At 45.0% G+C, this 18,448-nt stretch overlaps 1 protein-coding gene across 1 annotated transcript in view; it reads left to right on the top strand.

The window, feature by feature from the left end:
- The window catches only part of DGKD (diacylglycerol kinase delta), a gene marked incomplete at its 5' end in the record, with an annotated part of 114,170 nt that overhangs the window by 21,643 nt on the left and 74,079 nt on the right, over positions 1-18,448 (top strand). The window contains 2 exons of the mRNA XM_081095372.1: positions 12,160-12,270; positions 13,892-13,972. Of these exons, the coding sequence (XP_080951498.1) occupies positions 12,160-12,270; positions 13,892-13,972 (192 nt within the window). The remainder of the gene's footprint in view (positions 1-12,159; positions 12,271-13,891; positions 13,973-18,448) is intronic.

Genomic DNA, 18,448 nt, shown 5'->3' on the forward strand with positions numbered 1-18,448 from the left:
CTGATAGGGGGGAGCTCCCCAACCCCCTGATCGCCCTGCGGCTCTGTGTGTGACGGAGTAGAGCCATAACCTCCCCATCGGCCCTGCCCTGAGTGTGAGAGTGGCGGCGCCCCAACCCCCTGATGGGCCCTGCTCTGTGCGTGACAGGGGGCAGCGCCCCAACCCCCTGATTGGCCCTGCTCTGTGCATGACAGGGTACAGAACCCCAACCCCCCTGATGGGCCCTGCTCTGTGAGTGACAGGGGGAAGTGCCCCAACACCCTGATTTGCCCTGCTCTGTGAGTGACAGGGGGTGGCACCGCAACCTCCCCATCGACCCTGCCTTGAGTGTAACGGGGGATGGTTCCCCAACCCCCCAATCAGCCCTACCCTGAGCGTGACTGAGGGTGGCATCACAACCTCCCGATCGCCCTGCTCTGTGCATGACAGGGGGCGGTGCCCCAACTCCCAATCGGCCCCGCTCTGAGCTCGACCAGGGGCTGCACCTAGGGATTGGGCCTGCCCTGTGCCACCCGGGAGCAGGCCTAAGCCAGCAGGTCGTTATCTCCCGAGGAGTCCCAGACTGCGAGGGGTCCCAGACTGCGAGAGGGCACAGGCCGGGCTGAGGGACACCCCCCCCCCCCCCCCGAGTGCACAAATTTTTGTGCACCGGGCCTCTAGTATATATATAAAAGCACATATTTTCTAAAGTCTTCCATTTTCTATAATAATTCATTTCAGATTTCTGTATGTGCTTTATGGTATATCTCCAACCACCCACCCTTCCACTTTTTTGTTCTGATTTATTATCCTTGAATGGTGTTTGCTAGTCTGTGGGTTTGAACTGCCGTTAGCTGTTTGCTTGGCTGCCCCATCTGAGACTGGCCACAGTGCTGACCACTATTGCTCTGAGCAGGCTTCCCTGCCCCTTTGGTCTGAGTAGTGGGTTGTTTTGGGTCACCTGCCACCTCCTTCTGGCTGGCTCTGCGTTTCTGCATAGAAGGTGAAGGGTGCCTATGTTGGTGGTTTTCCTAAACCTACTTCCTCTGGCCCCATTAGGGTGAGGCACAGCGCAGGCTCCAGGATGAACAGTGATTTGTCCTGTGGCAAGAAGAGGGCCACTCTCTTTTTCTTTTTTTAAAATTTACAATTTTAACCATTGCAAATTTACAGTTCAGCGGCATTAAGTATATTAACAATGTGTGCAGCTATCACTGCTATTTAGTTCCCTACATAGGAACCCCTTCCCCATTAAGTAGTCAGTCCCCATTCTCCCCTCTGTCCCAGGCCACCACCAATCTGCTCTCCATCTCTATGGATTTGTCTGTTCTGGACATTTAATAAAAATGGAGTTATCCAATATGTGTCCTTTTGTGTCTGCATCTTTCCCTTAGCATAGTAGCATGTGTCAGTGCTTCATTCCTTTTTTAACAAAAATACATTTTTATTGATTTCAGAAAGGAAGAGAGAGATAGAAACATCAATGATGAGAGAGAATCATTGATTGGCTGCCTCCTGCACACCCCCTACTGGGGATTGAGCCTACAACTTGGGCATGTGCCCCAACTGGGAATCGAACCAGTGAACGCTTGGTTCATGGGTCACTGCTCAGTCCATTGAAACACGCTGATGGGCAGTACTTAATTCCTTTTATGGCCGAATAATATTCCGTTGTATAGATAGGCCACATTTTATTTTTCTGTTCCCCTGTTGATCTATCTTAGAAATGCTTTTACCCTTTGGCTGTTGTGAATAGAGCTGCTGTGAACAAGTTATTATTTGGATGTTTCCTTTCCGTTCTTTTGGGTATATGCTCAGAGAGTGGAATTGCTGGGTAATTCTGTGCTTACTTTATTGAGGAAGCTTCAAACTGTCTTCCACAATAGCTGCACCATTTTACAGCAATGTTAAAGTGTTCCAGTTTCTCTGCACTTTGCTAACAACACTTGTTGTCTGTTTTTTGTGTTTTTGAATTAATGGCCATCCTGATGGGTATAAAGTGGTATCTCATGGTATTTATTAATTTTCACTTCCTTAATGACTAATGATGCTGAGCATCTTTTCATGTGCTAGTTGGTCATTTGTATATTGTCTTTGAAGAAATGTCTATTCCAGTGCTTTGCCCATTTATTTTAAAATATATTTTTATTGATTTCAGAGAGGGAGAGGGAAATAGAAACATCTATAATGAGAGAGAATCACCGATCGGCTGCCTCCTGCATGCCCCCCATGGAGGATTGAGCATGCAATCCAGGCATGTGAACCAGGAATTGAACTGTGATCTCCTGGTTCATAGTTTGACACTCAACCACTGGGCCACACTGGCCAGACAAATTTACTGCACCTTTAAATATAAAAAGGTGAAAATCCAGAAACACTCCAGTTTAGGACTCAGTGAGTTAATGACAATAGGGTGACACCTGTTGTGTGCTGGTCCTGCACTGTGCACCATGCAGAGTGGTCTGACTTCACCTTCATGACTGCTTGACCATCGATTGCCATGAGGTGGCTGAGGCTCCCAGCAACCCCAGGTCACATAACTGGGGAATGGTGGAGTGTGGTGCTGTTCCTGTGCCTAATGAAGCCATGCAGGTGATTGAGGAAGGCAGTAGGGTGTACGGTACTTGGAGATGTTGGGGAAACAGAGAGGCATTGTGTCACAGGATACCATTCAGCTGTGTACAAAGCACGTGCAGGGGAAGGAAGACAAAGGAAGTGTGCAAACTGATCTCAGGGATTGTGCTGGGTGGTGCAATTGAGATTTCTTTTATTTCTATTTTCCTTCATTTTCTAAAATGAGCATTATTATTTTATATAAAACACAAGCATGGCATGCTACCCTTGAAGTGAAGATTCCTGATGGTGGCATGGTGACATGATGGTTTAGAATGCTGTGCTCTTGTAGCAGAAGATGGAGAAGAGTCTGCCCTCAGTCTCCTCTCTCGAATGTCCTAAAACACAGTTGGAACGGTTCCAAATGTTGGATCAAAACAGATTAAATTTAAGGAACCAGATATACAAAAGGGCATGACTTGTAAAAACAGGATTTACATTTCATAGCATCCTAATAAACGTATACAGTTTATGGAACATCTTAGCTATGTTTTCCTTTGCCTCAATTTTTAACTCCTATGTTGAAAATAAATCTAAACAGGGAGTTCAAGGACTTGATATAAATTAGCCTGACACTGAAATGATTTTTTAAGAAATCCTCACCAAGTATATCCTTAGAGAGAGGAAGGGGAGGGGGCATTGATGTGAGAGAGAAACATCCATCACTTGCCCCCTGTACATGACTGGGGATCCAACCTGAAACCTAGATATGTGCCCTGACAGGGAATTGAACCGGCAACATTTCTGTGCAAAGGACAGTGCTCAACCAACTGAGCCACCTGGCCAGGCAACACTGAAAGTATTTGATGTACGAAACATCAGTTTCTTAGATATGTTCATAATTATGCCAGGATACATTTGAATAAATTAAGTAGAAATAGGCTGTAGAGAACAAAACAAAATAAAAGCAGAACAACATATGGTTTGGGAAAGCAGCTTATTAAATAATTTGTGTGTTCTGTAACCCACTTTTTTAATACACTGAAAACATACTGGAAGGATCTTACTTCAGGTTGTAGTGGTGGGTGTTAGCAGTGACTGGACTCTTGAGTGTTCTCAAGTAAAGTAATCGCCATCCAGTATGCACAGTGGCCTGGCCTCGGGCTGTTTAACAAGGGACTTTATTTCCACCTGATATTAGAAAACAGCAGGAAATAGTGGACCGAGCGTGCGCCCAGGGAGGAGGATAGTGATAGTTATGATCTTGCCGTGCATTTATTTGTGCAGCGTTTGGTTGGATATGAGTGTTTCCTGCTCTATACAGCACCCCCTGAGGTGGGAGGGGCAGATCGGGAAACTGGAGTGTAGGAGAGTGGCTGCTTTCAGCTCAAGTAGTTCCAGTTTCATGCCTTGAATTCCAGCCTTGGTGTGTTTCATTCACTTCTGAGTTACCAGAGCATCCTGTCTGTACCTCTGTAATGGAAATTTCCTAACTTACACAAAAGTAGGGAGAGAAGTTGGATTAATCACCCAGTCTAAACAGTCGTCAGTGCGCTGTGTCTTGTTTCATCTGTCCCCACCTCCCAACCCTACTTTTTTCTGTTATTTAAAGCAAATTCTTATGGTACTTTTTACTTTGTAAAAGTATCTCTCTATCAGCATGCAATTCCTTAAAGGTCAAGGGTCCCCGTCTCTTTCATCATATTCCCAGCAGTGCTAGCACTTAAGTGTTTAATAAATATTTGTTGAAACAAAGAGTGCATTTCATTCTACTATCCATAAGGAGGCAGATTTTCCTTTGTAGGCTCAAAGATTCCGGTGAATCTTTGGTGCCTTAACTGAACCCCACTGCGTGTATTGTGTGTATTTGGGATGTTGCACCTGCTACTGGTGACTCAGGTTGGCCCACTTCCTGTGTGGAGAACTTGGGTTGTGCCTTGATACATGCACACTTATCCATACTTTTACCCCAGAAAAATGGGAGGAGTTATGACTATAGTTAGTCTTGCTTACTGGTAACTTGTAAAAACAAAACAAAACAAAAAAACACAAAAAAAATCTTTGCTCAAGCACATATTTTTTTCACTTGATAATGAATCTTAGAATTGAAATCAGACAGACCTGGGTTTGAGCCCGACCTCTGTCCCTTCTCTATTGATACAGGTTCTCTCTGACCCTCAGTTTCTTCATAAGTGAAATGGGGTGGTAACTGTTCGCAGGGTGGTGAAGATTAAATAAAATGCTGATGATAACTAAGTTCCTGGTATAGAGTAGACACTCTACAAATACTGACCCTGTCTCGCATCTCCTTGCCCATGTTTCTGTGAAATTGGATGTTTACCATACCTCCCTTAGGATGGTGTGTAGATAAAGTGGGATCATCTGTGGAAAGCTCTTAAACCCTGGAACACCAGCATTAGTGATCATAGTGGCCACTGATGGTGACCCAACTGAGCTAGCTCAGCCTACCCACCTTTATTAGACAGGAATGCATTTAGCAGATCGATGACACCGGTAGGATCCAGATTATTTCTGCTTTACTACCAGCATTAGACTGTTGCTTGCCACCTCTTGATCTCAACATGGCTGCTATAGCTCTATACACAGTGACTACATTCAAGGCAAGAAAGAAGGGGGAGTTGAAGCCACGTGTGTTCCCAGGTATTAATGAAGCAACTCCTATGCAGGATTTCTGTGTAGGTCTGTTTGACCAAGACTGAGCTATGTGGCCAGAACTGAGGAAGTGGGATTAGGACTGTGATGATGGGCAACATTTGGTACAACCAGTCCACTTAGAACTGAGAACGTGTTAGCAAAGAGGGGAGGGAGACAGTAAAAGATGTGCCCTCAGATGTAGGGAAAGAGGCTGTGGACTCCAAATGAAGGGCAGATCTGTGAGCAGCCCTTTTGGGGACTTGGGGATTACATTTTGGGCTACTTTTAGGCTCTTCTGCTTGTCCTTCGTCATATAGTGGGGACAGGAATGAGGCCTTTCCCTTCCTCTCAGTGGAACCTCTAATGCAGGGGTCCTCAAACTACGGCCCGTGGGCCACATGCAAATACAAATATTGTATTTGTTCCCATTTTGGTTTTTTACTTCAAAATAAGATATGTGCAGTGTGCATAGGAATTTGTTCATAGTTTTTTTTTTTAATCTATAGTCTGGCCTTCCAATGGTCTGAGGGACAGTGAACTGGCCCCCTGTTTAAAAAGTTTGAGAACCCCTGCTCTAATGACATAGGGGCTTTGGGATGTGGTAGCTTTAATCTTGGTGGCACTGCATTGAAGGAGGCAAACCAGTGGGAAAAGGGAAATTATGTTCTCTTGATTAGTAAGAAAAGAAAGGCAGTCTTTTTTTTGGGTTTTGTTTTAATTTTTATTTATTGATTTGAGAGAGAAACAAACATCGATTTGTTGTTCCACCCATTCATGCATTCACTAGATGATCCCCTTTTGTACCCCGACTGGGCATCAAACCCATCCGGATGACGTTTCAATCAACTAAGTTACCTGGCCAGGGCAAGGCAGTCCTTTTTCTCTAAGTTATTATTTTGGGTCTTTAGGAAAAACCTAATGTGGGGTGCTTTTGAATCAGATTGGCAGCATTCGATGTAGAACCTGGCTCTGAAAGTTGAGAGGAATTCTCCAGCAGAGCAGTTACCTACGTGTCTCTCCTGCTGGTTGTTGGTGCCACGCAGACACAAATATGTGCAGCATTTGGTGTGGCCCTTTGTGTGCAAACATCCTCAGCTTCTGATAGGCTGTGATAAGACCACATGGTAGGTAGGTTGTCAATAAGTTGCAGGTAGTTCGGAATCAGGATGAACTAGTGGGTGGTGTTTTGAATAGGTAAAGGAATTTACCTTTGCCTAATTGAATTAAATCAGATTTATCAGTAGACTTTTATGCTGGTTTCATTTTGCCAACAAATAGTTTTGGTCTGGTTGTGCAGGTCTTCCATTTACTGTCTGTGTGGCCTTGCATGAGTTAATTCTTCTGTTTCCTAATATGTAAAATGAGAACAAATCTCCAGAGCTGGTATGAAGGTTAAAAGGTAAAAATGGCTCATCTGTATGTAGTAAATGTGATGAGTACTTAATGTTTAAAATAACCTGTAATTCTTTGAATATGTTGTACATGCTTTATGCTTTTTGAACAGATTATTTTTTATTGTTTCCTGTTTATGAATTATGGTGTTCATAAACTATAAACCATAGAAGAAGGTTCGAAATAAGAGTAAGGAGGCCTGACATTTCTTTTGTGGTCTGTTATGAGCTGTTTAACCTTGAACATATTACTCAGTCTCTTGGTAACCAGTTCTCTTATTTGTGAATTGGAATATTAGTGTCCGTTTTGTAGACCATAAGTGTTGTATTAAGAAGGCAAATAGATATGAAGATGCTCATGAAAAGTGCTCTGCACATTTAAGGTAATAAGTTTTTCTAGCTTCTTTCCATTGAAATATTTTAATAGTCCTTTTGTATATTAATGTTTTATGCTAACATTCCTACTTTTTTTGGACTTGGTGAATTTGGATGGTATTGTCTAACATAGTTAGTTCCATACCATTTTTTTGTTGAAGGACTAAAAACATTTAAGGACAAGTAGATGATTGAAGTGAACATTTGCTTAAATTTTCACTCCTTTTATTTTATCTCTATTCCCCCTTCTATTACCTGGCTTGCCTGCAGCCTGTCTCCTCCCTCAGGCAGGTAGTGGTCAGGAAAATGGGGAAATTTCACACTTGCATGCATGAGACACTGATAGCATCAGCAAAGCTCTGCCTGGAGTTGTACTTCTATCCTTTTATTGATTAACTTTGTTTTTCCTTTTTTTAATTTTTTTTAACAACAGACAACATAAATTGTAATGTATGTAAATAAGCTGTACACACATGCACCCACGCACCCAACAGAGCACTAGGATGTCACCCTCAGGGCTCCTTTTTGTCAGGCCCATGATTCAACATCTTTTAGTCACCATTCTGCTGACTCCAGGTCATGCCTTTTGCCAGTTTTCCTTCTAATAGTTTCTTTTTCTTTGTTACTGTTGTTTTTGCAGAAGTTATTAGAATATTCTGGATGCTGGCTCTCACGTATCTTCTCCCAGAAAGTGGCTTCTCTCTTCTCTTTTTTTGTTAAGGTTCTGATGAGCAGAATTTCTCATTTGAAATATAGTTGGCTTTAGTAGTCTTATAGTATAGTATTTTTAAAAATCCTGTTTAAGAAGCTTTTCCTAGTCCCAAAGTCGTAAAGAAATTTTCCGATATCATTTGCTGAAACTTTTAAAGTTTTGCCTTTTGCATTGGATCTGTAGTCTGTCTGGAAGTGACTTGTCTGTGGTTTGTGAGGGAAGGGACCATTGTGTTTTGTCCTTCAACAGCCCATGTTTCAGCCCCATTCACTGACTTGTCTCTCTGCTCCTCTAACCTGTGATGCTGCTGCTGTCAGTTTCAGGCCTATTTCTGGGCTATCTTTGATCCCCCAATTCTACTTCTAGTAATTTGCTCTGAGGAATAGCCCAAGACAGTGTATGCATTTCGTTATAGCAGTATTCTTTGAAGTATTGTTGATGGTGCTGAGCAGGAAGTATTCTAAATGTTCTAGCAGTGGAGTGAGACACATCTGCACAGTGAAATATATACTCTGTAGCTGTTAAAAATATGTTTACTAATATGAAAGGGTGCTGACATTATAGCACGACAGAAAAAATAGGAAGTTCAAGTACGGTATGTACAGTCTGATTCCATGCTTATAAATAGTTAACGTGCATGTTAATAAAACAACCCTTTCAGTGCACTTTGATCTGGCTTCCCCCTGGCAGGTCCTCCTCTGACTTCTCCCATTGCCACCGTATTTGACATCCACGAGGTCTTCCCAGTGCTTTCTCATCTGCTCCCTGGTTTTTTGCTCACTCTTCTCATCCTGTTTTGGATTCCCGCCTCCTCCCTGCACCAGTGTTGGTGTCCTGGGGTTCCTGGTTGGGTCCCTGGACTTCCTCTCATTCCATTCCTTATCCATAAGGGACTGCCTTTAGGTTTCTCTCCCATAAACTTTCTCTTATACCCCCCACCATATATCACTCAGCTGGCCCAGCATTCTCAAGGCTCCTAGAGTCAGGATGTCCAGAGGGAAGCCCACATCCTCCCCATGAGGACCCTCGGAATCATTCTGGTTTTCTGGCCTGCCTCCTTGCCTCTGTCTGTGGTGGGTCTTCTTCCCTAACATGCATGACTATGTCATGTCTCTTCCTCCCAGACGCTTGTTGCTGGCTGCTCTTTTACAAGAGTTTCTGGAGTATTCTTCCTGCCTCTAGGTTTTATGCCTTCTCTCTTTGCTCCACACTGTGGCCAGAATCATCATTCAAAAGTGTATATATACCCCTTGACCTGTGGCTCACAGGCCTGGCTGTCAGTGATCTAGGCCTGTTCCTCACCTTCCTGGCCATTGTCCCTGCCTTCCTGACCCTCTCAGGCTCTGTGCAACCAGTGCTGTGACTGTGGTGGGAGTGAAGGACTGATGAGGGAGGGGCTTCCACTTCCTTACTAGAGAGGGGCATCCTCACCCTGTGACTGGGAACATGCGTTCCCTCAGAGACAGAGGAAATCTGGTGGGCAGGTGGGTTTGACCAGGTCTCACCCGGTCTGTTTTTGCATTTCTCTGCCTCCTGGTTGAAGCCTCTTTTAAGGACATTTCCAGAGCTGCCTTCCTCAGTTCTTTCTTTGTTTCTGAGCTTCCCCTGCAGCAGGTGACTAAGCAGTCTCGCTGTGGCCAGGCACATGTCTGTCTGGGCAGTGGGTGGCTTAGGCTCAGGCTGAGTGCTCTGCTGGGTTTCACCTCTGGAGTCCAGCTGGGGATTTGCTTCCTCTCTGTCTGGATGTGGGCCAGTGCTCACATTCTCACTTGCTACTCCATCTGATTTTCAGTGCCTGTGTGTGTACTTTTCTCGTCTCTGGTGGTAACGAAAGTGTCCTGGATTGCTTGTAGGACAGAGTCAGCCCTCTTGTTTGTGCAAAGAACGTGACAGGATGATTCTGAGAGCCTGGCTGCCCAACATGCCCTGAGCCAGCTGCAGTTGAGATCTGGGTGTTTGAATCTGGCTCTTTGCTCTGTGGGGTGTAAGGAGGAGCCCTGCCAGCCCTGCAGTTTCCTGTGGGTGCTCGTTACAGGCTGCCTGATGCAAAACATAGCGGATTATTCAGAGGTGTTATTTTCTTGACCACTTTTGGTTCATTGCTTTTGACCGAGTGTTTAAAAATACTCTGCAACACATCTATAGTATTCACAAGCAGTGAATCAGGAGAAGAAATGTAGTTTCTGAGAAAGCTTCAAAGAAATACCGACTTTATCTCTTCCCCAGCCTTTTCCGCTGAAACCCACCAGTCTTTTTCTGAGCATTCTTGTTCTATAAATAGAACAGCAGCTCTCCTTGGGTAGCCCACGATCAGTTCTCATTCGGTCTCTGAAAGATGTGTGTGTGTGTGTGTGTGTGTGTGTGTTGGATTGTGTTTTAATTTTGCTTTTCTTATGTGTGATATGTGTAGCCGGAGATGCAAGAAAAAATATTCAAGTGTTTATCCTTTAAAAATAACTCAGAACTTTTCTGGGTCTGTGCTTGTTTTTTTTGTTTTGTTTTTTTAAATTTGCATTTAAGAAAGAGATGGAAGAGAGTCCTTCCCCTGCAGAGGTAAGGAAAACTCATGGGCGAGGAGAGGTGCTTGCTCCTGTGAGCAAGTCCTGTGGGGTCAAGAGGAAAGGCTCTCCTGCTGTGGGGTGCAGGCGTCTGAGGTTCTGAGCTACTGTGCACACTAGCTGGCCTGTGTCTTTGAAGAGCACATTGAAATGAACATCACCATGTAAAGAAGGGGTCTGCAAAGAAGGTCAGGAAACTCCCTGGGATTGGAGGTTGGGCTGTCTCGCAGCCTGGGTTCTGTCAGGTTCTGGTTTAGCATATGTTCCCGCGCTTCCAAAAAGCCAGGCCTTTGTTCAGTTAAGGATGGAGGTTTCAGATTCTGACTGTAGTTGGTGTGTCTCTCCTTTTGATCACTGGGTGATGTTGTGTTCCTCTCTCTGGAGCAATTACCTGGGAGAGCAGGTGGGCGACCTTCTTACAAGTAAAGGTGCAGGTATACATCACAGAGTGAGTAGGTAGATTCCTCAGTAGATTTTCTCCTGGGTTGGTTCTCTTGGGAGTTGAGAGCAGCTTCCATCATACCTGGCCTGTGGTTGTGAGCCGGCATGTGCCTAGGAAGTTCATAGAAGGGACGTCCTGTAGCGGGGTAGGAGAAGAGCATGCTGTCTGCATTCCCAGGACACCCTGGACTGCTGTGCTGCTTAGGTGGGGGTTCTGCTGCACAGCCAGGTGTGTGTGGTGTGTGTGTGGGACAGGGGCTTTCTTCATTGTCATCATCTGGGGGCAGGTAACATTGCATCCTGAGTTCTGCTCCCTCCCTGGTTAGGAGTAGGCCGATGGAGGGAACAGATGACTAGTGCTCTGCTCTTACCTTCTGATGTATTTGGGGCACAGGAAGTTTCTATGTCTGGTTTTTTCTTATGTCATCTGAGGTGGACCCAGATACCCAGATGCTTCTTACAAATACTTTTTAAAAAGTTACTTAAAATTACTATGGGATTAGGTGATTAAACAAAAGCTTATTTGAACCAATATTCTTGTCCTTTAACAGAATTTTTGTACATTCTGCCTCCATTCCGTGATGAGACTCTATGTAGAATGGACATTTCTGTTAGGTGGGGTAAACCATACCCTGCAGACTCTGAGAGCCAGGCTCTTGTTCATGCATCTTGTGTATTAGTTTTGACCTGTGTTAGTGGCTCCTAGTGGTTCCATGTGTCAATGACCGGGTAGACTCTGGAGCATTTAACTTCTGAGTGATCCGCTGGGCTCTCTCAGCCCACTAGGTGTCCAGCCCATGGGATGCAATGTGAGGGGAACAGCTCCAGGATAAGCCATGCCCGATCTTAGCTTTCATTGAGACGAGGTGAGTAGACTGCCGTCCACCTCTTGATTCTCTTAACAAAACTCCTCAGATTTACAGGATGAGATAAATTTTAATGACTTCGGCTATCCACTTATCTCTTACCGTGTGGACAGACACATGTGCCTGGCCTGTGAATATGGGTGAGGGCTGAATGGGGCGCAGGTCTGGAGCCGCACTGAACCCCACAGCAACCTACGTCGACAGTTTTGGCAACAGGATCCTGAGAAATGGCAGGAGGCCAAAGAGCATGGAGACGAGGCCAAGAATAACTAAAAAAATACCAGATGCTGAAGTTGGAGAAGGCGCTGGCCCAGGCCGCTTGCTGTGGTCCTTCTAACCTTCTGTCCATTTTTGCTGCACCCCAGGCATGTCCAGGGCACACCTTCGGCCTCTGAAACCCCCACTACTTAGGCATGCCATCGCCCCACAGAGAATTGTGTTAGCCCTCCCCCAGCAGTGCGCTCGGCCTGTCCATAGGTCAAGGTCTGGGGAGAGTGTGAGAAATATTTCTGTTAGGCTGTCAGCAGTTAGAGACGCGCATGTACCAGACCGTCAGTGTGCAGCTTGGGTGGATGAGTGCAGTGGTGCTGTGAAAACGCGTGCTCATGAGTTCGTTTCTGTGCTTTCAGACTGTCATCAAAGAGGGAATGCTCACCAAACAGAACAATTCATTCCAACGATCCAAAAGGAGGTACTTCAAGCTGCGAGGTCGAACACTGTACTATGCAAAGACTGCAAAGGTAAGGAGAAGTACCGGAAACTTCATGGGAGGAAATATCCGGGGACCTGCAGGGTGCTGGGTCTTCATCTGGGAAGAAATCTTCGATTTTTAGAGCTGTGTTTTCTAGAGAAAATACTCTAGGGTTCTAGATTTTATTTGTTTCCGTGGAGATCTAGGTGCTTATAAACATTGAGTTTTATTTATTTTATGTTGTATGTCACCAACGGGGAAGGAGAAATGTCACAGAAATAACCATATTACAGCTGGATATCTTTCCTGCAGGAAGATTAGGGGTCACAGACTTATATATCTTTTATGGATTAGAGTGTATTTTTAAAAAGTACTTTGAGGTATAATTGGCATACAGAAAGCTATAGATATTTTTTAATGTATACATTTTGATGAGTTTGGAGATAAGTATACACTGATGAAACCAGCACAAAGTATTTTTGAAATGTAACGGGCTTCTTGGTGTGTGAACAGCAGTTCCTTATCCCTGGGCTCTCTAGCCAGGGTACTTCCTGCCGGGTGTCATGTTGCACGGAAGACTGAAAGCTAGAATCACCGGGCAGATGCTGGGAAAGAGGAGGAGACGGTGGGAGTCACTGAGTTACCGCCATGTTTAAACAATTGTGGTCTTATACTTTTCAGATATTTGTGTGTTTGTAAAACTAGTTTTTGGTATTCTGAACACTAGTATTTTTGTATCATGTTGCTGTCAATACTGATATTTTGGTGTTAAGAAAAATCCGAAATCTGAATCATTTGCATTTTGAGGTGTATCCTTAGAGAGTTAGTACATTAAAATTTGAAATTGAACAGAGCACCTTGTTATAAAGGGTTCTGACCATGTCCCTCATTTAAAAAAAACAACCTTACAGTTATTTTAGTTCTATGGGCATTAGGGGTTGGGGAGAGGTTATTTAAAAGGCCAAGCCTCTTTTCTGGGTTATTATTATTTCCTCCAGGGGTTCCCTATGGAGTCCTCGTAGAGGGGCCAGTAAGTTTAACAGGAGGTGGGGACTGTGATGGTAGGTTTGAGGGTAGAGGAGAGGAAAATGGGGCCTGTTCCCAGGCCTAGATTCCATACCTTTTTCTGGAGCCTTTCTCTCTCCAGGACTAGATACTTTCCACTTTGCTCCCTCGTTTTCTTTCACAGCCCAATGTCTTCTCTTTGGGTCAGTCTCTCTTCACTAGAATTTATTTTAGTGGGGACCTTTCTTCCAAATGTGCTTACTGGAGAAGCTAGAGCCAGGAGGACAGAGGATCCTCAGTCCAGACCCCTGCTCTCTCAGGTAGATCCTGTCTGAGGACATATTTCCCATTTAAAATGAAATGCTGATATTACAGAAAATAAATAACAGAATTATATTATTACCATTATTTTTTCTACTAATGCAATCACTAGTGAACTCACTGTTTAAAAATAAAAAATCACGGAGCCATGCCTGTGGCTAGATGGGGGGATGTTGTCAGCGCTTAGTTAGGCAGCAAGCCTCCAATTTCAGGGTCCTTGCCATCTATGGATGCTTGACCTGGATTGAGGAGAGTGGTGGGCAGCATTGGGCCAGGGTTTAGGAACGTGCCCACCTCAGAGGTGCCTTAGCTTCATGCTGACTGTGGTCCCTGTGTCTCTCCAGTCGATCATATTTGATGAAGTAGACCTGACAGATGCCAGTGTGGCTGAATCCAGCACCAAAAATGTCAACAACAGTTTTACGGTAAGACTCTGGACACACATCTTTCCTGATTCTTCACCATATCTGGTTTCCCTTTTTAATTTGAACAAATGTGTGAGCATTTCAGACTTTTTCATCCTTTTCACTCTGATGGGAACGATTCCTGGTAAATATTGAATTTAAGGCTTAAAATAATACTGTGGTTGGTGAATAACGGAGAATTTGGCACTTGTAAGCACAAAAGCTTGGTACAAATGAAAATTTTTAACATGTTGTAGTTTATATTTCTCTAACAGTTTTACATAGAAGTTTGTTTTTCATTATTGTAGAAAATTTGGAAAATACAGGCAAGTATGTTGAAGCAATGTAAAAATAGCCATAATTAGGCCACCTCAAAACAGAATGTTGATATTTTGGTGTATTTTTCTTTTTTTAGTTTTAAACTACCCCCCTCCCTCCCATTTATAAAAGTTTTGTGCTTTCTGCAAAAGTTCTAAGTGCATAAAATCATATGACCCCCCCCACCCCCCCCCACGACAAAGGTAGCAACTGTGCACTCGAGTGTTTATCTTTATTTCTAAACTAGAGGCCTGATGCACAAAATTCATGCAAGAGTAGGCCTTTGCAGATAGGGAAAGTTTTCTGTCATTTTTGTCTTCAAATAGGTTTTCAATATCTTGCTCCCTTCTCCTTCTGACACCTCCATAATGCAAATGTTGGTGTGGTTGAAGTTGTCCCAGATGTTCCTTATAATATGTTCATATTAAAAAAATATATATATACACACACACACACATATAAATACATACACATACATATATATATACACATACATACATACTAGAAGCCCAGTGCACAAAAATTTGTGCACTCGGGGCGTCCCTTAGCCTCGCCTGTGCCCTCTCGCAGTCTGGGACCCCTTGGGGGATGTCCACCTGCTGGCTTAGGCCCGCTTCCTGGGGGGATTGGGCCTAAGCTGGCAGTCAGACATCCCTTTGGCAGCCCGGGAGCCCTCGGGGGAAGTCCACTTTGCCAGTGGGGAGCAGGCCTAAGCTGCATTCGGACATCCTTAGCGCTGCTGAGGAGGCGGGAGAGGCTCCTGCCACCACCGCTGTACTGGCAGCCGTCAGCCTGGCTTGTGGCTGAGCAGAGCTCCCCCTGTGGGAGCTCACTGACCACCAGGGGGCAGATCCTGTATTGAGTGTCTGCCCCCTGGTGGTCAGTGTGTGTCATAGTGACCAGTTATTCCCAGTCGTTCTGCTGTTAGGGTCAATTTGCATATTACCCTTTTATTATATAGGATAGAGGCCTGGTGCATAGGTGGGGGCCGGCTGGTTTGTCCTGATGGGTGTCCCGGATCAGGGTGGGGGTCCCGCTGGGGTGCCTGGCCAGCGTGGGTGAGGGGCTGAGGGCCGTTTTCAGGCTGCCCACACCCCCTTCAGGGTGGGGGTCCCCGCTTGGATGCCTGGCCAGTCTGGGTGAGGGGCTGATGGCTGTTTGCAGACTGGCCACAGCCCCTTCAGGGTGGGAGTCCCCACTGGGGTTCCTGGCCACCCTGGGTGAGGGGCTGATGGCTGTTTGCAGCCTGGCCAAGCCCCCCAGCGGGGACCCTCACCCCATGAGGGTGTGGCCATCCTGGGTGAGGGGCTGATGGCTGTTTGCAGGCTGGCCACAGCCCCCAGCCACCCAAGCTCCCAGTGGAGGCTGGCTGGAAGCAGGTATCGGATTTATTTGTCTTCTGTAATTGAAACTTTGTTGCTTTAAGCGGAGCCCACAGCCCAGGGCAGGCGGGAAGCTTGGCTTCCTCCATCGCTGGGGCAACCAAGCTTGCTCCAGCTCCGTAGCTGCTGGCCGCCATCTTGGTTGGGTTAATTTGCATATAATCGCTCTGGTTGGCTGGTGGGCGTGGCTTGTAAGTGTAGCGAAGGTATGGTCAATTTGCATGTTTCTCTTTTCTTAGATAAGATGTATATAAATATATATTAATTTCAGAGAGGAAGAGAGGGAGAGAGAGATAGAAACATTAAAGATGAGAGAATCAAAACATCAAAGATGAGAGAGAATCTTTGATTGGCTGCCTCCTGCATGCTCCACATGGGGGATCGAGTCTGCAATCTGGACATGTGCCTTAACTGGAACCTAACCAGGATCTCCTGGTTCATAGGGCAATGCTCAATCACCAAGCCACGCTGGCCAAGCTGTCCTCATATTTTTTTATTCTTTTTTCTTTTTGCTCTTCTGATTGGGTGTTTTTTGCTTCCTCATATTCCAAATCATTGATTTGATTCTCAGAATCCTCTACTCTACTGTTGAATCCCTGTAAATTATTCTTTATTTCAGTTAGTGTATGCTTAATTTCTGACTGGTCCTTTTTCATGTTTTTGATGTTCTCACTAAGGTTCTTGTAATTCTCACTAAGATCCTTAAAATTCTCACTAAGACCCTTGAAGCTCTTATTAAGTTCCTTGAGCAGTTTTATAACCATTGTTTTGAACTCTGTATGTAGTAGTTTGCTTTTGTCCATTTCATTTAGTTCTTTTTCTGGAGATTTCTTCTGTTCTTTCATTTGTGATTGTTTTTTTGTCTGCATTTTGGTTGCTTCCCTGTGTTTGTTTCTACGTATTAGGTAGAGCTGCTATGTCTCCTGGAATTGGTAGAATGACCTTGTGTAGTAGGTGTCCTATAGGGCCCAGTGGCTCAGACTCCCCAGTCACCTGAGCTGGCACTCTAGGTGCACCACTGTGTATATTGTGTGTACTGTCTTGTAGTTGAGCCTTGGTTGATGTTGGCATCACTGGGAGGAATTGACCTTCAGGCCAATTGGCTGTGAGGACCAGCTGCCACCACAGTGGAAGAGCTGCTGTGCAGGAGACACCAATATGGAGCAGGACTTGCTTCAGTAGGGCTTAAGGTGCTCACAAAGTCTGCCCCTTGAGTGTGTTGCTCATGGATGTGTAAAGTTGTAAGTTGGTATGATCTGAAGCTGTCCACCTGGTGCACTGGCTCTGGGGCCTCTTGGGAGGTGCAAAGTCAGTCACTGCCTAGGTCCACCTGCCAAGAGCTACAGAGAGATCTGTAGATGGCTGCTACTTGTATTGGGCTTGGAAGTGCCCAGGTGAGGCCAAGCTCTCTTGGGCCTCTTAGTGATAGGTATGTGGCATGCTGACTCCAGCTGCTGCTTGTTTGGGAGATTTTAGGAAAAACTGAAGCCTAAACTAGGACAGGCCATTCATAAGGAGAAGCTGCTGTAAAAAGCTTGGGTGGGGGCTCAACGAATCACCAGGGTGGAGCAAACAGTGTGAGCCAGGCTGATGAAAACTCAGATATGGCTTCCAGTCAGCTCTGCGATGGGAAAGGTCTCAGCATAGGAAAAATGACCCCTGCAAGCACCTCTGTCAGGGAGAAAGCTGCCCCTGAGTTCTTGCTCCAATGTCAGACAATTCAGTTCTTCCCCATATGTCCCTGAATCCCCCCTCTCCCCCAGCCTTTGCCCCAGTGCTGGAGTTCAGAGGGAGTGTCCGAGTAAGTTCATGTGCCGGCCCTTTAAGAGGAACCGCCTGGGACTCCAGGTGCCTCCGGGTTACTCAGTCACAATCCCTGCTGGTTTTTACAGCCCGAAATTACTGGGACTTCTCTTCCTAGCACTGGTACCCTGGGCTGAGGGGTCTGGTCTGGGGCTGGGACCCTTTGCTCCTCACAGGAGCTTTCTGCAGCCTAAATATCCCTTCTGATTAAAAAACATGCCACAAGTAGGTGTCAGACCAGCCTGTTCAGCACCTCCATCCCTTCTACCAGTCTTGATGTGTTTTCTTCTTTATTTCTCTAGTTGTAGAACTAGCTTTGTTTTTCTTGTCTGATTTTTTTAAACCCTGTCTTTTTTAATTTTTAAGAGAACCAGTTATTGGATTATTGATCAATCCTGTTTACTCATTACCTAATTCAATTTCTGTGAATATTTATTGTCCTTTCTTGTTTTTCACAACTTTATTTAAAACAACTTGTTGATTGGCTTATTTTCATATACATAATGTCATATATATATATAACATAAAAACATGAGGGACTGAATTTAACTGAGTGCCGTTTTGTTCATATGCCCAAAGTTGTTTTTTTCCCAGTAGAAAAATGTTATTAAAGACAAATTATTTTTTGTTGATCATTGAAGTTATTGAAGAAAACTTTGAAGTATCTACACTAATAAAAGAGAAAAATGGTAATTGGTGTACGGCAATACCGTTTTCATTGGCTTATCAGGGCTATATGCAAATTAACTGCCAACTAAGATTGGCAGTTAACTGCCAACAAGATGGCGGCTAATTTGCATATGTAGGCACAATGCAGGGAGGCGAAAGGGAAAGCAGGAAGAAGACCCCTGCCACTGATAGTGATCTGAAACCCAGGGGGGAGCTAAGAGGTGGGGGGCAGGGCAAAGGCGGCCCTGGGGCCGCCTTTGCCCTGCCCCCCAGCCATGATCGGAGAATCAGGCGCCTTTGCCGCCCTGGCCAGTGATAGCAGGAA

Source organism: Myotis nattereri (assembly GCF_964212035.1).
Source record: "Myotis nattereri genome assembly, chromosome: 7".
Taxonomy (NCBI): Eukaryota; Metazoa; Chordata; class Mammalia; order Chiroptera; family Vespertilionidae; genus Myotis; species Myotis nattereri.